The sequence below is a fragment of the Sinocyclocheilus anshuiensis genome, unplaced genomic scaffold (assembly GCF_001515605.1).
Source record: "Sinocyclocheilus anshuiensis isolate Anshui unplaced genomic scaffold, SAMN03320099.WGS_v1.1 scaffold143, whole genome shotgun sequence".
NCBI lineage: Eukaryota > Metazoa > Chordata > Actinopteri > Cypriniformes > Cyprinidae > Sinocyclocheilus > Sinocyclocheilus anshuiensis.
This window is the reverse complement of record NW_015548197.1, coordinates 228,642-245,578: the sequence shown is the minus strand read 5'-3', so window position 1 is coordinate 245,578 and position 16,937 is coordinate 228,642. Positions and strand designations below refer to the sequence as shown.

At 34.1% G+C, this 16,937-nt stretch overlaps 2 protein-coding genes across 2 annotated transcripts in view; one reads left to right on the top strand and one right to left on the bottom strand.

Annotated features, from left to right (window-relative positions):
- LOC107653220 (protein phosphatase methylesterase 1-like) overlaps positions 1-16,937 on the bottom strand; it is a 29,489-nt gene that overhangs the window by 6,785 nt on the left and 5,767 nt on the right. Inside the window, exons 7-14 of the mRNA XM_016439890.1 lie at positions 15,019-15,151; positions 14,810-14,939; positions 13,327-13,450; positions 13,160-13,204; positions 12,818-12,882; positions 12,203-12,270; positions 11,919-11,950; positions 11,402-11,795 (exon numbers count right to left, since the gene is read on the bottom strand). Coding sequence (XP_016295376.1) covers positions 11,926-11,950; positions 12,203-12,270; positions 12,818-12,882; positions 13,160-13,204; positions 13,327-13,450; positions 14,810-14,939; positions 15,019-15,151 — 590 coding nt within the window. The 3' untranslated portion in view covers positions 11,402-11,795; positions 11,919-11,925. The remainder of the gene's footprint in view (positions 1-11,401; positions 11,796-11,918; positions 11,951-12,202; positions 12,271-12,817; positions 12,883-13,159; positions 13,205-13,326; positions 13,451-14,809; positions 14,940-15,018; positions 15,152-16,937) is intronic.
- LOC107653218 (RING finger protein 150-like) lies at positions 1,543-10,374 on the top strand. Its single transcript, XM_016439888.1, has 7 exons — positions 1,543-2,273; positions 4,173-4,423; positions 5,535-5,606; positions 5,703-5,785; positions 6,652-6,748; positions 7,950-8,154; positions 9,479-10,374. Exons 1-7 carry the CDS (start codon positions 1,823-1,825, stop codon positions 9,577-9,579), a joined length of 1,260 nt encoding a protein of 419 aa, XP_016295374.1. The 5' UTR covers positions 1,543-1,822; the 3' UTR covers positions 9,580-10,374.

Sequence of the window (16,937 nt, the reverse complement as noted above, 5' to 3'; positions counted from 1 at the left end):
AATTGGTGGGCAAATGGAAAATGTTTAAGGAAATGCTAAACTCATCCTATTTATTTTCCTTTGATCACTCATTTATTTCTGAATGTAGTTCCGCATTTATTTTTCCTCTGCACAACATGCTAATGAGAGGGTGTCAACCATGGACTTGCTCGGGTCTTGTGATAGCTGGGGGCGTGGCCCAACGGAATGGCCAGAGGTGTCATTTCCCGGCACTCGATATTCGCAAATCTAGGGACCGTCTCTAAAGTTACATACGACATTTCGTAAATACCATTTTGCCCAGCTGCGGTGAATCGAGTGCTTCGAAACTTTCGAAACAAAGTTTTGAAAAGCTTTGTTTCTCACATTGCTCCTTTTTCATTATGAAATTATTTCGACACATAGGCTATTTTTTAAGCGTTTCACTCTTTTTCTGTCGTAACATCTTAAATATGTCGTCTCTACTCTGAATAAAAAAGTCCGTCACTGTTGCTTTTCAACTTTGAATCAACTCTTCGACACATTGTGTTGAGTTTTCTGACAGTCCCTATAGATTGGCTTTGATTAATCTCACTTACTAACAAAGCGTGTATTTTCCGACGCCGGAATTATATTAAAAAATGTCCTGGCTCTTCCAAGCTTTATAATGGCAGTGAATGGGTGTTATTTTTCAATAGTCCAAAAGAAGTCCAATAAAGCGCATCAATCCATCATAAAAAGTGTTTCACACGGCTCCGGGGGAGGTGAATAAAATCCTCCTGTAGCGAATCAATGCATTTTTGTAAGAAAAAAATCCATATTCAAAATTTTATAAACAGTAATCTCTATCTACCTCTAACTGTCTTCAATAGAACGCCGTTCCGGCGGATGACGTAGGACGTCGGCGTAACATAAGGTTCGGTGAGAATATGCTAGTCTCGCGAAAACCAATGTTTGTTTACAGGAGCAAAGGGAGCAAAGTTTCCTTACTTTAGCAAAGGAAAACCAGTCTCCTCTTGGCTTATATCGAAATCCTCCGACATTTTTCTTTACAAATCCTAGTTTTGTACTACTAATTCATGACCAGTGTTTTGTTTCGCTCTCTCCACTGCACTTCCGCATTCGTCACTTCTCATTGGACCTTACGCTACGGCCTACGTCATCCGCTGTAACAGTGTTATTGTGAACGCGCGTACGACAGTTACTGAGATTACTGTTTATATAGTTTTAAATATGGATGTTTTTCTTACACAAACGCATCGATTCGCTTCAGGAGGCCTTTATTAACCCACTGGAGCCATGTGGGACACTTTTTATGATGGATGGAGGCACTTTATTTGACGTCTTTTGGACTATTGAAAAATAACACCCATTCACTGCCATTATAAAGCTTGGAAGAGCCAGGACATTTTTTAATATAATTCCGATTGGTTTCGTCTGAAAGAAGAAAGTCGTATACACCTAGGATGGCTTGAGGGTGAGTAAATCATGGGGTAATTTTCATTTTTGGGTGAACTATCCCTTTAAGGGTGTCGCGCATGCGCAGATCATCGCTCCGCCGCTAGTGGCCGCTGTTTCGTGCTCCGTTTTTGCCACAGCAGCCGAAGGCCGAAAATATCAGACACCATGGCTCTGTCGCGCAGCTTCTGCTCGCGTTTTTACCGAACCAACGCGCCTCTCGCACAGGCAACAGGCTCTAGAGGTTATTAATCACAAAACTCGGTCTTTCAAGTTGAGTGTTTTGACCATGAGTGTCGGCGATTGCGCCGCGTAACGCGCTCGACACGCACAAAGGCGGATATTATGGAGTAAACGCGCGTCGCACGGCCGCTAGACTCACCATAATAATAACAATTACACTGCTATGGCACTCTCGGTGATCCAGACGTGTCGTAGTCTGGCCCTGTCCACCTGGCTGCTGTCCTTCTGCTTCGTCCATCTGCTGTGTTTGGACTTCACGGTGGCGGAGAAGGAGGAATGGTACACGGCGTTCGTCAACATCACGTACATGGATCCGGACACGGCCGAGGTCCGCACCGAGAAGACGGAGTGCGGGCGTTACGGGGAGCACTCGCTCAAGCGCGAGGCCAGAGGCGTGCTGGCGATGCCCGCCGCGCCGCAGGACAGACACGCGTGCGACCCCAGCTGCAGGTTCACGCCGCGCGGACACGGCGCGTGGATCGCGCTCATCAGCCGGGGAAACTGCACGTACAGAGACAAGATCCGAAACGCCTTGGGAAAAAATGCGTCCGCTGTGGTCATATTCAACGTGGGATCCTCCAACCCCAATGAGACCATCACCATGTCTGATTCAGGTGGTGCATGCTTGGTTATGATCGATTATGTCTGCGTGACAGGTTATGTGTGATTGCAAATCCATATTTGGTTATGGAGTGATGGCAAATGCATGTCTGGCTAAATGTGATGGTCAATGCATATGTGTTGTGATGCATGCATTCATCATCTGTCAACTAGATATGCATGTTTGGTTATGTGTTATTGTAAGTCCATATATATGTACGGTTATGAGTGATGGCTGATGGTAATAAATGCATGTGTGGTTATGTGTGATAAATGCATTATTGCATATTTAGAAATGTGTCTGGCTGAATGTGAATGCATATGTGTTTTATGAGTTTATATATTGTTATTAGTTATAATGAGTGCATGATGTGTTATTGTAAATGCATATTAGGTTATGAGTGATGGTGAATGGATATCTTGCACGTTTGATTGTGTTTTGCTAAATCTGTGATGGTTTAAAGGAATATTTCACCCCAAAATTAAAATTTGCTGAAACTTTACTCGGTGGTGTGGATTGCTTGTGGATTATTGTGATGTTTTTATCAGCTGACTGGACTCTCATTCTGACGGCACCCATTCACTGCAATTCAGGCCCCGAAAATAGTAATTCGTTCTTGTACCTTGGGCACTGTAATGTAAATTGTCACATGCTTTAGTGTTTTTGTGGGTATTTCTGACTTCTCTATAAAGTGTTTGAACGCGTGTTTGTGTGTTCTCTCACATCTGGAAGTCATGAGAGAATCTTTAGACGTGATGTTGGTGTTCAGGCTCGACTGGAGCGGTCACTTCAGCGTTCTGCTCGTTCCGCGTCTCAGAAAAGTCTCAGAAGTTTCATCTGACGCCTCTTATCTTTCTCTATCTCCCTGTGAAGTGTTGCAGAAATGCTGCTTGTTTAGTTCCTCTCTTTTTTTCTACGTCAGTATCTGCATTTCTCCCCCTTGTTGTTTTTCTTGTTATCTTTAACTCTTTCTTTGAACTTTGTGTTTCGTTTGGGCTGAGGAGGTTCTCCGTCTGATGTTAAAGCTTTTCACTGTGCTGTTTTTAGGGTCCTATGAAATCCCCCCCCAAACTCTGTTGTATTTTTTCCCAAATTATATACTTTTTCTGGATTCCATTTTTTTCCCATTTTAAAAATTTCTGGATTCTGTTTTAATGTTTACATTCAATTTTAGTAACCAAAAAGCATGTCTAATTAATTAATCATGATACTTATACAATTTAACAACAATTTATTAAAGTTTAACAAAAATCGCATATATGGTCTTATAAAATCCGTTAGATTTTTTCCCCCAAATTCGTTTTTTTTTTTCATTTTCATTTTCATTTTTCTAGATTATTTTTTCTGATTTAAATGGTTCGATTAAATCATAATAATCAGAGAGAATGTCTAATTTAAATCATGAAACTTATTCAGTTTAACAACAATGTATTAAAAGTTTAACAAAATGAATTTTTTAAGACATATGAAATCCATTTTATTTTTTTCTTCAAATTTTGTAATTTTTTTCCCCAAATTCCCCCCCCCCCCCATTTTATTATTATTTATTTCCAATTTAATTGGACTTTTTCCTGTATTTTTTTTTTTTTCGATTTAAATGTTCTGGATTACGTTTAAATGGTTAGATTAAATCATAAAAATCAGAAAGAATGCCTGATTAATTAAAATCATGAAACTTATTCAGTTTAACAAAAAAATTATTAAAAAGTTTAACAAAGTTTAAATTTTTTAAGACCTATGAAATCCATTAGATTTTTTTCCCATTTTTATTTTTTTTTTTCAAATTCTGTAATTTTTTTCCACACATAAATTTTTTTCCCCATTTAATTTGAATTTGTCTAGTTTATTTTTCCCACAGAGGAAGTGAGTTAGTCTAGTCGAGGCGCTGGTTAACTGTGGCTCTGTGTTTCAGGCACCGGTGACGTGGTGGCCATCATGATTCCGGAGCCGAAGGGTCGTGATCTGGTTCTTCTGATGGAGAGGAACATCTCCGTTCACATGCACATCACCGTAGGAACACGCAACCTGCAGAAATACGTCAGCCGCACCTCCGTGGTCTTCGTCTCCATCTCCTTCATCATCCTCATGATCATCTCGCTGGCCTGGCTCGTCTTTTACTACATCCAACGCTTCAGATACGCCAACGCCAGGGACCGCAACCAGGTACAAACCCGAGAAACCTCGTCTTATGAAATGCTTAAATGCGTTTTGCAGCCACTGTATATGTTAGACACACAATTTTGCTCAATCAATTTTGATCGGAATGATCATTTATGTGAAGATCAAATAAGGCTGAGTGATTAATCTAAATAAAATCGAAATCATGTAATGGCTTAGTGCGATTTGAGATGACCATAAATATTAATATTGTAATTTTACAGAAAATAATAATTCTTATTATATTTTTTCTTGAATACATTTTTTTGTTTACACTGAAATATTACATTAATAATATTTCTTATTTAGTTTTTATATAATAATATTTATATATTTAAGTATTTGTTATTGTTTATAATAATAATAATAACATAATAATTAAAAAATATTAATAATATTATATTTTAAATACAACATTTTTTATTGTACAGTGAAATATTACATTAATATTTCAAATTGTAGAAATGTATTATTATTATTGTTTATACAAAAACAATACAAATAAAAAATAAAATTATTATTAATTATTTTATTATGTTTTCTTACATATATAGAATTACATATATAATAATAGAATTATTATTAGTGTAATTATATTCTTTTTTCTTAAATACTACATTTTTTATTGCACAGTGGAATATTACATTAATAATAATTCAAAGTTTAGTAGTATTTATATTTGTATTATTATTATTTATACAAATAATACAAAATAATCAAATTAAATTTAATAGCCACATTGATTATAAAATTGCAAAAAAACAAAACAAAACGGCCAAATTGTGTAGCCCTACAAACAAGCACAGCCAAAAAAAAAAAAGTATTTTAATCTTAGAAAAAAAACAGTTGTTCAGCCGTGAGATCAAACCACTTTCTTTCGCCACTGTTGCTTGTTTTTGGTGGTTTGCATGTTTGTGTGTGTTTGAACGCGACCCTAAAACATGATAACAGGCCACAGTAAGTGACTTTCATCACATGCCTGAAGGCAACAGAGCTTTCATTACAGCTCTCAGTCTTTAATTATTCTAACGAGAGACAGATGTACTGTAGGACATCACAGTCTGAAGTCGAAGGAGAAATGCGTTCATTAATAACGTTCTGTTCTCTGATTGGTCAGAGGAGGCTGGGCGACGCTGCCAAAAAAGCCATCAGCCAGTTACAAGTGCGGACCATCAGGAAAGGCGATCAGGTGAACCAATAAACACTCAATATTGCAGTCTTTAAAGCAGTGAGATTGAATTCAACACTCTCTGTTGTGTCTTATGATGTGTGTGCTTTTCTTTAGGAGACGGAGAATGATTTTGATAACTGTGCCGTGTGTATCGAGGGTTATAAACCAAATGATGTTGTGAGAATCTTACCTTGCAGGTAAACACTCACCTGATGCTACTAACAAGATGTAGCTAGCTACATTAATACGGTTATTTCAATAGTAATACAGTAATATATATATATATGCATATATTTTATCATTCATTTATATATTGTATATTTTTTTAATTGTTAAAATCGTTAGATAAGGCTGCATTTATTTGATTAAAAAAACTGTAAAATCAGTAAAATTGTGAAATATTATTACAATTTCAAATAACTGTTTTCTATGTGAATATATTGTAAAATGTAATTTATTTCTGTGATCAAAGCTGTATTTTCAGCATCATTACTCCAGTCTTCAGCGTCACATGATCTTCAGAAATCATTCTAATATTCTGATCTGCTGCTCAAGAAACATTTCTGATTATTATCAATGTTGAAAACAGTCGTGCTGCCCAATATTTTTGTGGAAACTGTGATGCATTTTATTTTTCAGGATTCACAGATTAATAGAAAGTTCAAAAGAACAGCATTTATTTGAAATAGAAATCTTTTGTAACATTAGAAACGTCTTTACTGGCACTTTTGATCAATTTAATGCATCCTTGTGGAACAAATTAATTTTTAATAAAAAAAAAAAAATCACTGACCTCAAACTTTTGAATGGATATATTACATTGCTAATTTAAATAAGCAGCATTTAACAATCTTAATAATTACACATAATCACAAAAAACAACAAAATAAATTTTTATATAACAAAGTTGCTAAACACTTTTTTTGCTGCAAAAAGAGGATGTACAATGGTGTACAGGTCTTTTTATATCAGTTCATTGGAAGCGTTCAACTGAAAACAGATTCGCAAACAACATGAGCGAGTATTAGACTGATCAACGCACTTCACTTTCTGCTTCTCGCAGGCATCTGTTTCATAAGGGCTGTGTCGACCCGTGGTTGGTGGACCATCGCACGTGTCCCATGTGTAAGATGAACATCCTCAAAGCTCTCGGCCTCACGGTTGGTGTTTCTCTCTCTCTCTCCCTCGTCGCTGTACAGAGGTCGTGTGCTGTTTGTGCATGTTTAGTCCTCCTTGAGTTGAAAGAGAAACTGGGTGGATTTTTAGCATTATAGGGTGGTTGTGTACATGCACTGCCAACACACATTTCAGTTCAAACAACTTGTAAAAGTGCATGTAGCATCCTATGACCCCTTTAACATGAAGCTTCAGACAGAATCAGCGTAATGAATACAGCTGAATAACAGTCTGAATAAATTAACTTTATTATTATTATTATTATCATTATCATTATTATTAATAATAATAATAAGAAGAAATGTTATGTAATTATTATTAATTACAGTAATAAATTAATACATGAAATTATTTCCAGAAGATTCATTATTTTTTATTTTTATTTTCTATTTTATTTTGTTCTTTTAACATTAATATTTTTAATTATTTTTTATCTGTTTTATGTTTTCATTTGAATTTTAAAAAGTTTTAGACATTTTGTGTTTTTGTCATTTTTATTAGTATTTTTGACAAATGTATACTTTTTTTTAATTTTTAGTTTTAAATTATTTCCATTGGATTATTATTTTTTTATTTTATTATTTTATTTAGTTCTTAAAACGTCATATTGTGCCTTAATGAGTGTTATTTTAGTATCACTGATGCTATAAATATTTTTTAATATTTTGAATTCTTTTTATATTTATACTGTTTATATTTTAGAGAATTTTGTTGTGATTTTTACATTTTTATTAGTTTTAAAAAAAATATATATCTGTAATTAACACATTTTTATTTCAGTTTTAGTTATGCTAATACATGGAGTTAGACTAAATGAAAAATGATGCCTTGTTTTCATTTTAATTGAAGTTAAAGTGTTAGTACTTTTGTTGTGTTTTCGTAATTTTTTGATTGAGATATATATATATATATATATATAAATATTATATGTTTAGTTTTTATTGATATATAATTAAGTTAAACTAAATGAAAATAAAATGTTGCCTTGGTAACTAGCTAAAATACAATAAGTTCATTTTCAAGTTATGAAAGTTTATTTTATGTTTTTAGTAGTTTAGTTTAATGCTTAATTGTAATAATCCTGTCTTTAAGCATGGTAAAGTCACTGAAATGCACAGCTTATTGGGTAATTCTATGGCGTTTAACTCTGTTGTTTGAATGCGGTGTAATTCTGTCCGCGCGCAGTCGAGTGCCGAGTGTCTGAATGAACTTCCTCTGGACTACGAGCTCGCCGTGGGGGGCGTGGCTCTCAACGCCATGGTGATGAGCGATGATGTCATGGGCGGTGATGTCGTCGGGGGGCGTGGCCCCGGTGTGAGGATGGTGGGTCTCCCTCAGGTCCTCCTGGACTCTGAGCCACTGTCCCAGGACACCTTGCCAACCGAACAGAGTGAGTGTCACTGATCTCCTCACAGAGCTCACAAAGTCCTCCTCTTCTGTAGTGCTAGGCATTGTGGGTAATTACTTACATTTAAGCATTTAGCAGATGCTTTTATCAAAAGCGACTTACAAATAATAGCGCGTATTTAATAATAGCCCAAAAGATGTAAACCATTCAGGCAGCCTTGTGAATGAAAAGTACAATAGTATGCATTACAGAAATAATAAACTTTAAGCGCAAACTCAATTTAATTTTTTTACACTTAATTGCATGTTAATTGCCATTAATTGAAAATGTATTATAATTTAAATGTATGTTAAATGCAGTTAGTTGAACTTTAGTGATCTTTCTATGTAATTTCATAACTTATATGGTTTTTGAAATATGCATAATGTGTACTGAAGAATATACTGACAAACATTTATGGTAAACCAAAATATATTTGAATGTTAATGTTATTATGTTATGTTATTATGTAATGTTTAATTTCTTTTGAAACTTGTATATATTTAAATGTAACAGAATTATTATAGTTAACTAAAACTAAAACAATCAAAAAACATTTTTGTTATTAGAAATAAAATAAACGTTAATTGAAAAAAATAAATAAATAAATGTTTAACCATATTTTAATTCTGCTAGTTTCTCTTCCCAAGGAAAAATTCTCATTTTCATTAATTTTTAACTTAATGTACAAAATAACTAAAAACTTAAAAAAAAAAAAAAAAAAGTATATATATATATTTATATGTGTGTGTTTATAAACAAAAAATGACCAAAAAAATTACTAAAACTTTAACAAATTAAAATAAAAACATAAAATATTAAAATATATTAATTTAAACTGTTAATAGAAAACTATAACAGTATCTAATTGATACTAAAATAACACTTTGTAATTACAATTAAGTTGTAATTTAGTACATTTAAAATGTATTAACTTTAAATGTAATATAGAATAACACTCGTTAAAATTAATATCACATATTTTACATCTGCATCAGTATGTGCAACATCAAAATAAGTGTACTTTTTAGAGCACAACAGAATATTTTTAGAACAATATTTTAAAATGTACTCTTTTAATTCAACATTATTAAAAGGTACACTTTTTAGAAGTGTACTTATGAAAGTGGCCTTTTATTTCATCAATATTATATAATCTGCAAGTACAGATTTTTTAAAATGTAAGATTTGAAGTACACTACAAGTGCAATTTTCATATGCTTTGCAACTTGTGCTTTTTCTCATCTTGCATGCTGTTTAGTAAGGACAGCGTGCCAGTTAGGACACAGCCGCGATGAATATCATTATGACTGTCTTTCCTCCACAGGTGAGTTACAGCCAATAGCCAGCGGCAGTTCAGAGGTGTCGCTTGTGATGGGGGCGGGGCATTCGGACATGGACACGCCCACTGATGATCCAAAGTGCTGATCTGGCCACGCCCACTCGTGCTCAAATGTTTGGGTGACCACGGCGACGGCATTAGACGAGTTGAATGGGCTTTGAATGGCCAGTGATTGACCGACACACTGCCTGCCGAGTACATACTACAATCCACATCCGATGTTACATTCATTTCATCTTCCTTCCTTTTTCTCTGAAAAGCAGGGTAAACTCTGTTCTCTCGCCCGCAGTGCACACTACAGTATGCACTTGAGCTAAAGCACTTGTTCGGTATCAGCAGACGATCGGTTCTGCTCTGCTCGACAATCTTCTCTGTCTTACCGCCGCAGTGTTCGCTGCCCGTTTTACCATTTGTCTGTGATCCCAGCGGAAAGAACGTGTCAAAGACTATTTTGAATCTGATCAGAAGTGGTTTATTTTTCTATAGAGAAGCATTTGATGTGCTCGAATTCTGCAGTATTAAAAAAACAAAAGAGAATCTCAGTATTTAGACACCTTCCTCATCCAAAGACGCCAGACCTGGAGTGTGTGACGGACGTCGTGCGGGACAAAACTGTGGGACTTTCTAGGAAGTGCTCTTTGGATTCTGTGGAGCAGGACATGTGATGTTTGCTGTGCATGCCACGTGCCCTGTCCACTTGAGATTTTAGTGGAAATCATTTAAAGGGATAGTTGCCCAAACATAAAAGTTTACTGACAGTGTCTTCACCCTCAGGCCATCCAAGATTTGAGAAAAAGAATCATTAATTCAATCATCATCAAAAAGCATCAGTGTCTCAGCAATGGATGCTCTGTAGTGAATGGGTGCCGTCAGAATGAGAGTCTGATAAAAACATCACAATAATCCACAAGTAATCCACAGCACTCCAGTCCATCAGTTAATGTCTGGAGAAGACAAAAGCTGAAACAAATCCAGCATTAAGATGTTTATAATAATCCATAATCCATAACACTTTCACCTCCAGTGAAAAAGTGTTCTGGTGTGAATCAGGAGGGAAAGCAGCGTTTAAACAGCTCTAAACAAACATGTGGCTGGATTTTGATGTGAGAGACAACAGGAGATGCACTTTTTCACTGGAGGAAGTGTTATTATGGATTATGGACTCATATTTTAGCGGCAAGCAGAGGTCTGAAGTTAAAAATGTCTTGATTGATTTGTTTCAGCTTTTGTCTTCTCCAGATGTTAACTGATGGACTGGAGTGCTGTGGATTACTTGTGGATTATTGTGATGTTTTTATCAGCTGTTTGGACTCTCATTCTGACGGCACCCATTCACTGCAGAGCATCCATTGCTGAGCAAGTGATGCAATGCTACATTTCTCCAAATCTGATGAAGAAACAAACTCATCCTAATCTTTCATGGCCTGAGGGTGAGTAATATTCAGCAAACATTAATTTTTGGGTGAACTATTTCTTTAAAGGTATAGTTCACCTCATAAGTAATAGTTCTGTTACTGTTTATTCACCCTCGGGTCATTCCAAATCTCTGTATTATTATTTCTTCATTTCTGTAAAACTCCAGAATCACTTGTGCACTATATTCAAACAGTTTCAGATGTTCTTTGTCAAATCAAAATCATGGAATGACATGAGGGTGAGTAAATGATCATTTTCAGGTGCACTGTTCCTTTAAATCTGTAACTCGTTCTTCCTTGTTTGACTGTATTGTAAATAGAGAATAATTTTGTCCAGTTTCCTCCTTAATTGCCAAGTTTTTCCATGATGCACTTTATGTATTTAGAGGTTGGATTTCGTTTTGAGATTCGAAGTTCAGTCACAAGTTTGTATATTCACACACAAACACACGTGCAGTTCACCTCACCGTATTACCTACACGCTGAAGGAAACACACACACACACACACACACACAGACAGACAGTAGAGGTTTGTTCCATTTCATGCTCAGTATTTTGCACGTGTTTCAGTCAGACTGTTTTGAATATTAATAAATTTTAATGTAAATTTTTGGGGCTAAACATCGTGCTTCTCATTTACACAGTGTTTTATGTCTCTTGACTTTGATGATGTCACATGATTCCATCTCATTTAAATATTTAAATGTTTCCTGAAATTCCGACACAGTTGAATAATGAACATTCAAATCTTTATTCTAAACTCAAGGATAGTGACAGTTGAAACAATTCCTGGATTTATGGCTAAAGTAAGATGTTTTTGCTGGATGTGAAGGATGTTGGATCTGGTGGAGGTTTCAGGCCTGCTTCTCAGTGTCCTCTGCTTTATCTGAGGGACAAAACATTAGACTTTTAGCTCAGATTTGCATGTATGAACACAGACGGGATAGAAAGAGTTGCAGTACAAACAAATGACAGAAAAGAATCATTTACAGAAACGATAATGTAACACTCTCATTTCACCGCATGAACGGGTACGAGGAACTGAGAGAGAGAGAATGACATGCAGTTTCTGTAATGATTAATATGCTCAAACTTCAGCAGAACATGTTTCTTTGTATCTTTTAATGCATTTGATATAAAATGTATTGCATATATGTATATATAAAACCTGGAGGGAGATATATATATATATATATATACACACACACACACACACACACACACACACACACACACAACAACATTTAAAAATAGTTTTAGATAAAGAGAGTTGTTAATTCGTTAGTAACTCACCTTTTAGTTTCACTGCGAGCTTCGGCAAATTTGTGTCTGATCATAAAACTTGCCAAAGCATCTGCCACCTCAAAAATGCACAAAAATCAAATATTGAATTAAAACACAGCAACAAGAATAAAATGATCTGTGCTTAATATTTATACAGATGGAGTGAATGTTGAGGTTTCCAAGACTGCATTTATTTATTCAAAAATACAGTAAAACAGTAAATATTATTATAGTGTAAAACAGCTGTTTTCTATGTGAATATCTGTTAAACTGTAATTTATTTCTGTGACCAAAGCTGAATTTTCAGCATCATTACTCCAGTCTTCAGTGTCACATGATCTTCAGAAATCATTCTAATATGCTGCTCCAGAAACATTTCTGATTATAATCAATGTTGAAAACAGTTGTGCTGATTAATATTTTTGTGGAAAGCATGATGCATTTTATTTTTCAGGATTCACAGATGAATAGAACGTTCAAAAGAACAGCATTTATTTGAAATAGAAATCCCCTTACTGTCACTTTTGATCAATTTAATGCACCCTCGCTGTATAAAAGTATCAATTTATTAGAAGAAGATCAGTGATCACAAGCTTTTGAATAGAAATGTATATATGCTCTTACTTTATCTGGGATGTCCTCATGCACTGCATGTCCACAAGGGGGCAGCACCTGCATCATGAATTTACCTACAGAAGCCATAGAAAAGAATAAATAGAGAATAGCATAGGAGCATATTACTATGTCTGCCATTATTCAGGTGTAAACACTGTTGGGCATAGAACGTGTTATTTTTTCAGTACTGGGCAGGTCGACCAGTCATTCGTGATTAAAAGGATGAGGCATCTTTAAAATCATTCATATAGATTGCTGGGGCAGATTTCAATGTTTCTGTCAGAGTTTTAAATGATTATGCAGCTCAGTGCATGATTGGTCTCATAGGATATAGTTATTGATCAGACTCACCCTGCATCTGTCCAATGGTCAGGTCTCTGTCCAGTCGATCAATGCCTGAACACAGGACACGTTTCATATTAAACGGACAGAACTGAGCAGTTTTGTTTTGTCTGTGTATTTTTTTTTAATTTTCATGTGTTTCATGAGGAGTGCTTTGATTGGTCCGTGTCTCTTGCCTGCCAGCAGTAGGAGTTTTGGGACGTTGCAGGACAGAAAGAGGTTCGATATCCCTCTGAACCAGCCGTCCCAGTATTTCTCTGCTTTAGACAGGTCGATTCTCCAGCTGTACACACTGCACGGCTGAAACACACACACACACACACACACACACACGCTCATGCACATCGATTACGCTCAGTTGTTTATCGTGCACTGTTTGGTCAAAGGTTATCAAATGTTAAATATGGGTGTGTGACCAATAGCTGTATTTCAGTTGTTATGGAAGCCCATTCTGCCACATAAGAAACAATTCATGCTTTAGTAGATCGTAATTATGAGATGAGTCATAATTAGGAGTCAAAATTATGAGATAAAAAGTCATAATATGACTTAAAAATGTATATACCAAATCATAATAATGAGATAAGTCGTAACTGCTTTACCAAATAGTAATTATGACATTAAAAAGTAAGGATTATAAAATGTCATTGACGAAAATTGAAAAATGGCATAGTATGTCATAACTGACTTATTAAAGTCATTAAAGTCAAAATTATTTAATTATGAGATTATACACTAATCTAATTTACTAATCTAATTTCTGAGATTAAAATCAAAATTGACAAAAAAAATCTGAATTATGAGTGTAAACCGTAATATGTACAGTAACATAATTATGAGATAAAAAGTCAAAATAGAGATTTAAAAAAAAAAAAGTAAAAAAAAAAGTTGAAATTGAGATAAATCAAAATTATGAATAAAAAAATGTAAATTGAGTGTAAACCGTCATAATTGAAAAAAAGTCACAATTATGGCATAAGTTGTAATTCACACAAAAAAATTATGAGGTTAAAAAAAACTAAACTGACACAAAAAAATTATGAGTTTAAAGTCATAGTTATGAGATAAGAATTTGAAATTGAGTAAACCAAAATTATGAGATATTTTTTTTTGAAATTGACAACAACAAAAAAACATGTAAACAGTCATAACTGAATCAAGATTATGACAGTTGTAATTATGAGATAGTCAAATTTATGAGATTTAAAAATTGAAATTGACAAAATTAAATGGAGTGTAAACAATCATAACTGAGAAAGTCAAAATTATGACATACTGAGATAGTCGAAACTGAAATAAAAAATGTAATTGACCCCAAAAAAACTACTAATAATAATAATCCCAAGTTATGAGATTAAAAAATCTAAAATAATAAATTTAAACAGATAAAAAGTCAAAATTATGACATACTAAAGGATAAATATGAGACAAAAATTTGGTATTATTAGAATTTTGAATATGATTGTCAATTTCAAAGAAATAGGCTTCCATACATCTGCATTAATTTGCATAATTCAATAATTTGTGATAGTGTGTGTATATATAAGGCAACTAATTATGTATATACAGGTAGCATGGTACAGTAACGTTCATAGCACAGTATTACCGTTGTACATATCCAGACTGCCAGTGTTTATGCTGAGGTCCTGAGGAGCTCACCTCTGCTGATGCGCTGCTCTCTGCTTTCTCCGTCACGTAGTTGAGGTCGTAAAACTCCTCGTGCCCGTCGGCCACGCTCTCAGTCACCGGACTCACCGGCTCGGCCGAATCGCCTTCCTCCACCTCACACCTGAGAGAAACACGCTCGTTCAGTGAGCCCCAACTGATGTGTGATGAGGAGGAGGAGCGCATGTGTGCTCGGATCCTACCGTCTCACTTGTCCAACCATTGACACTTTAGCAGATTCAAGGTTTCTGATCTGCCCACTTTTTACACTGCAACCAGAAAACAAACATATGTTGGACGATTTGTTTTTGTTTGTTTTTTTGATAGCAATTAATACTTTTATTTAGTGAGGATGCATTAAATTGATCAAAAGTGACAGTAAAGACATTTCTAATGTTCCAAAAGATTTCTATTTCAAATAAATGCTGTTCTTTTGAACTTTCTAAAATCCTGAAAAAGAAATTGTATCACGGTTTCCTCAAAAATATTGGGCAGCACAACTGTTTTCAACATTGATAATAATCAGAAATGTTTCTTGACAGTTCTTTTAAATTTGAATAATATTTGAACAATATTACTGTTTTACTGTATTTTTTATCAAATAAATGCAGCCTTGATGAGCAGAAGAAATTTCTTTCAAAAACATTTTCCTACTCCAAACTTTTGAATGATAAAATTTTCTTTGTTGTGAAAAAGTCAATGTTGATTATGACAAAAATGGAAAACTATGACATTAATAGAGATAACGTCGAAACTGACATACTAAATCAGAATTATTAGATAAGGCATAATTATGAATTAACATATCATAACTGACGACATATAATTGAAACCTAAAATACTCAGTAACTAGTCGTAGTCATAACTATGACATACTAAGTTGTGAGATAAAAAATAAACATTATGAGAAAAAAGTAATTATACGATACAATTTGAGATTATAGGCTAACACATGAAGTTGAAATTGAGATAAGTCATAATTATGACATAAAACGTCGTATTTGAGATAAATTGATATAAAATGTCAATTATGACATCAAATTGAAACCTAGCATACTAAACCATAATTATGAGATAAAAAGTATAATAATAAAAAATTATGACATACTAAGTTGTAATTGAGAGAAAAAGTAAAAATTAGGAGAAAAAAGTCATAATTGCAAGATAAAAAGTTGAGATTATAACATGAAGTTGAAATTATGAGATAAAAAGTCCAAATTGACAGACTGTCATAGTTTTGAGCTAAAAAGCCATAATTATGTTATAAAATCTATCTACAACATAAAATTGAAGCCTAGTCAGAATTATGATATAAAATGTCATAATTATGACATAAAATCGAAACCTAGCATACTAAGTCATAATTATGAGATAAAAAGTTGACATGATGACAGACTAAGTCATAATTACGAGATAAAAAGTTGACATTATGACATACTAAGTCGTAATTGTGAGACAAGAAGTCATAAGATAAAAACTTGTGATTATAACATGAAGTTGGAATTATGAAATAAATAGTGAAAATTGACAGACTAGGTCATAATTATGAGATAAAAAGTGAAAATTTACAGACTAAGTCATCATTATGAGATAAAAAGGTTGACATGATGACAGACTAAGTCATAATTACGAGATAAAAAGTTGACATTATGACATACTAAGTCGTAATCGTGAGATAAAAAGTGAAAATTGACAGACTAAGTCATAATTATGAGATAAAAAGTTGACATTATGACATACTAAGTCGTAATTGTGAGATAAGTCATAACATAAAAAGGTGTGATTATAACGAATTTGGAATTCAAGAAGTCAAGATAAAAAGTGAAAATTGACAGACTAAGTCATAATTATGAGATAAAAAGTTGACATGATGACAGACTAAGTCATAATTACGAGATAAAAAGTTGACATTATGACATACTAAGTCGTAATTGTGAGACAAGAAGTCAAGATAAAAAGTTGTGATTATAACATGAAGTTGGAATTATGAGATAAAAAGTGAAAATTGACAGACTAAGTCATAATTATGAGATAAAAAGTTGACATTATGACATACTAAGTCGTAATTGTAAGATACGATGTCATAAGATAAAAAGTTGAGATTATAACATGAAGTTGAATT

Bases quoted from the DNA above. Each gene is read 5' to 3' on its own strand.
- LOC107653218 (XM_016439888.1), top strand. From the start codon at position 1,823: ATGGCACTCTCGGTGATCCAGACGTGTCGTAGTCTGGCCCTGTCCACC. The intron at 4,424-5,534 runs GTACAAACCCGA...CTGATTGGTCAG, and splicing joins ACGCCAGGGACCGCAACCAG to AGGAGGCTGGGCGACGCTGC. The intron at 5,786-6,651 runs GTAAACACTCAC...TGCTTCTCGCAG, and splicing joins GTGAGAATCTTACCTTGCAG to GCATCTGTTTCATAAGGGCT.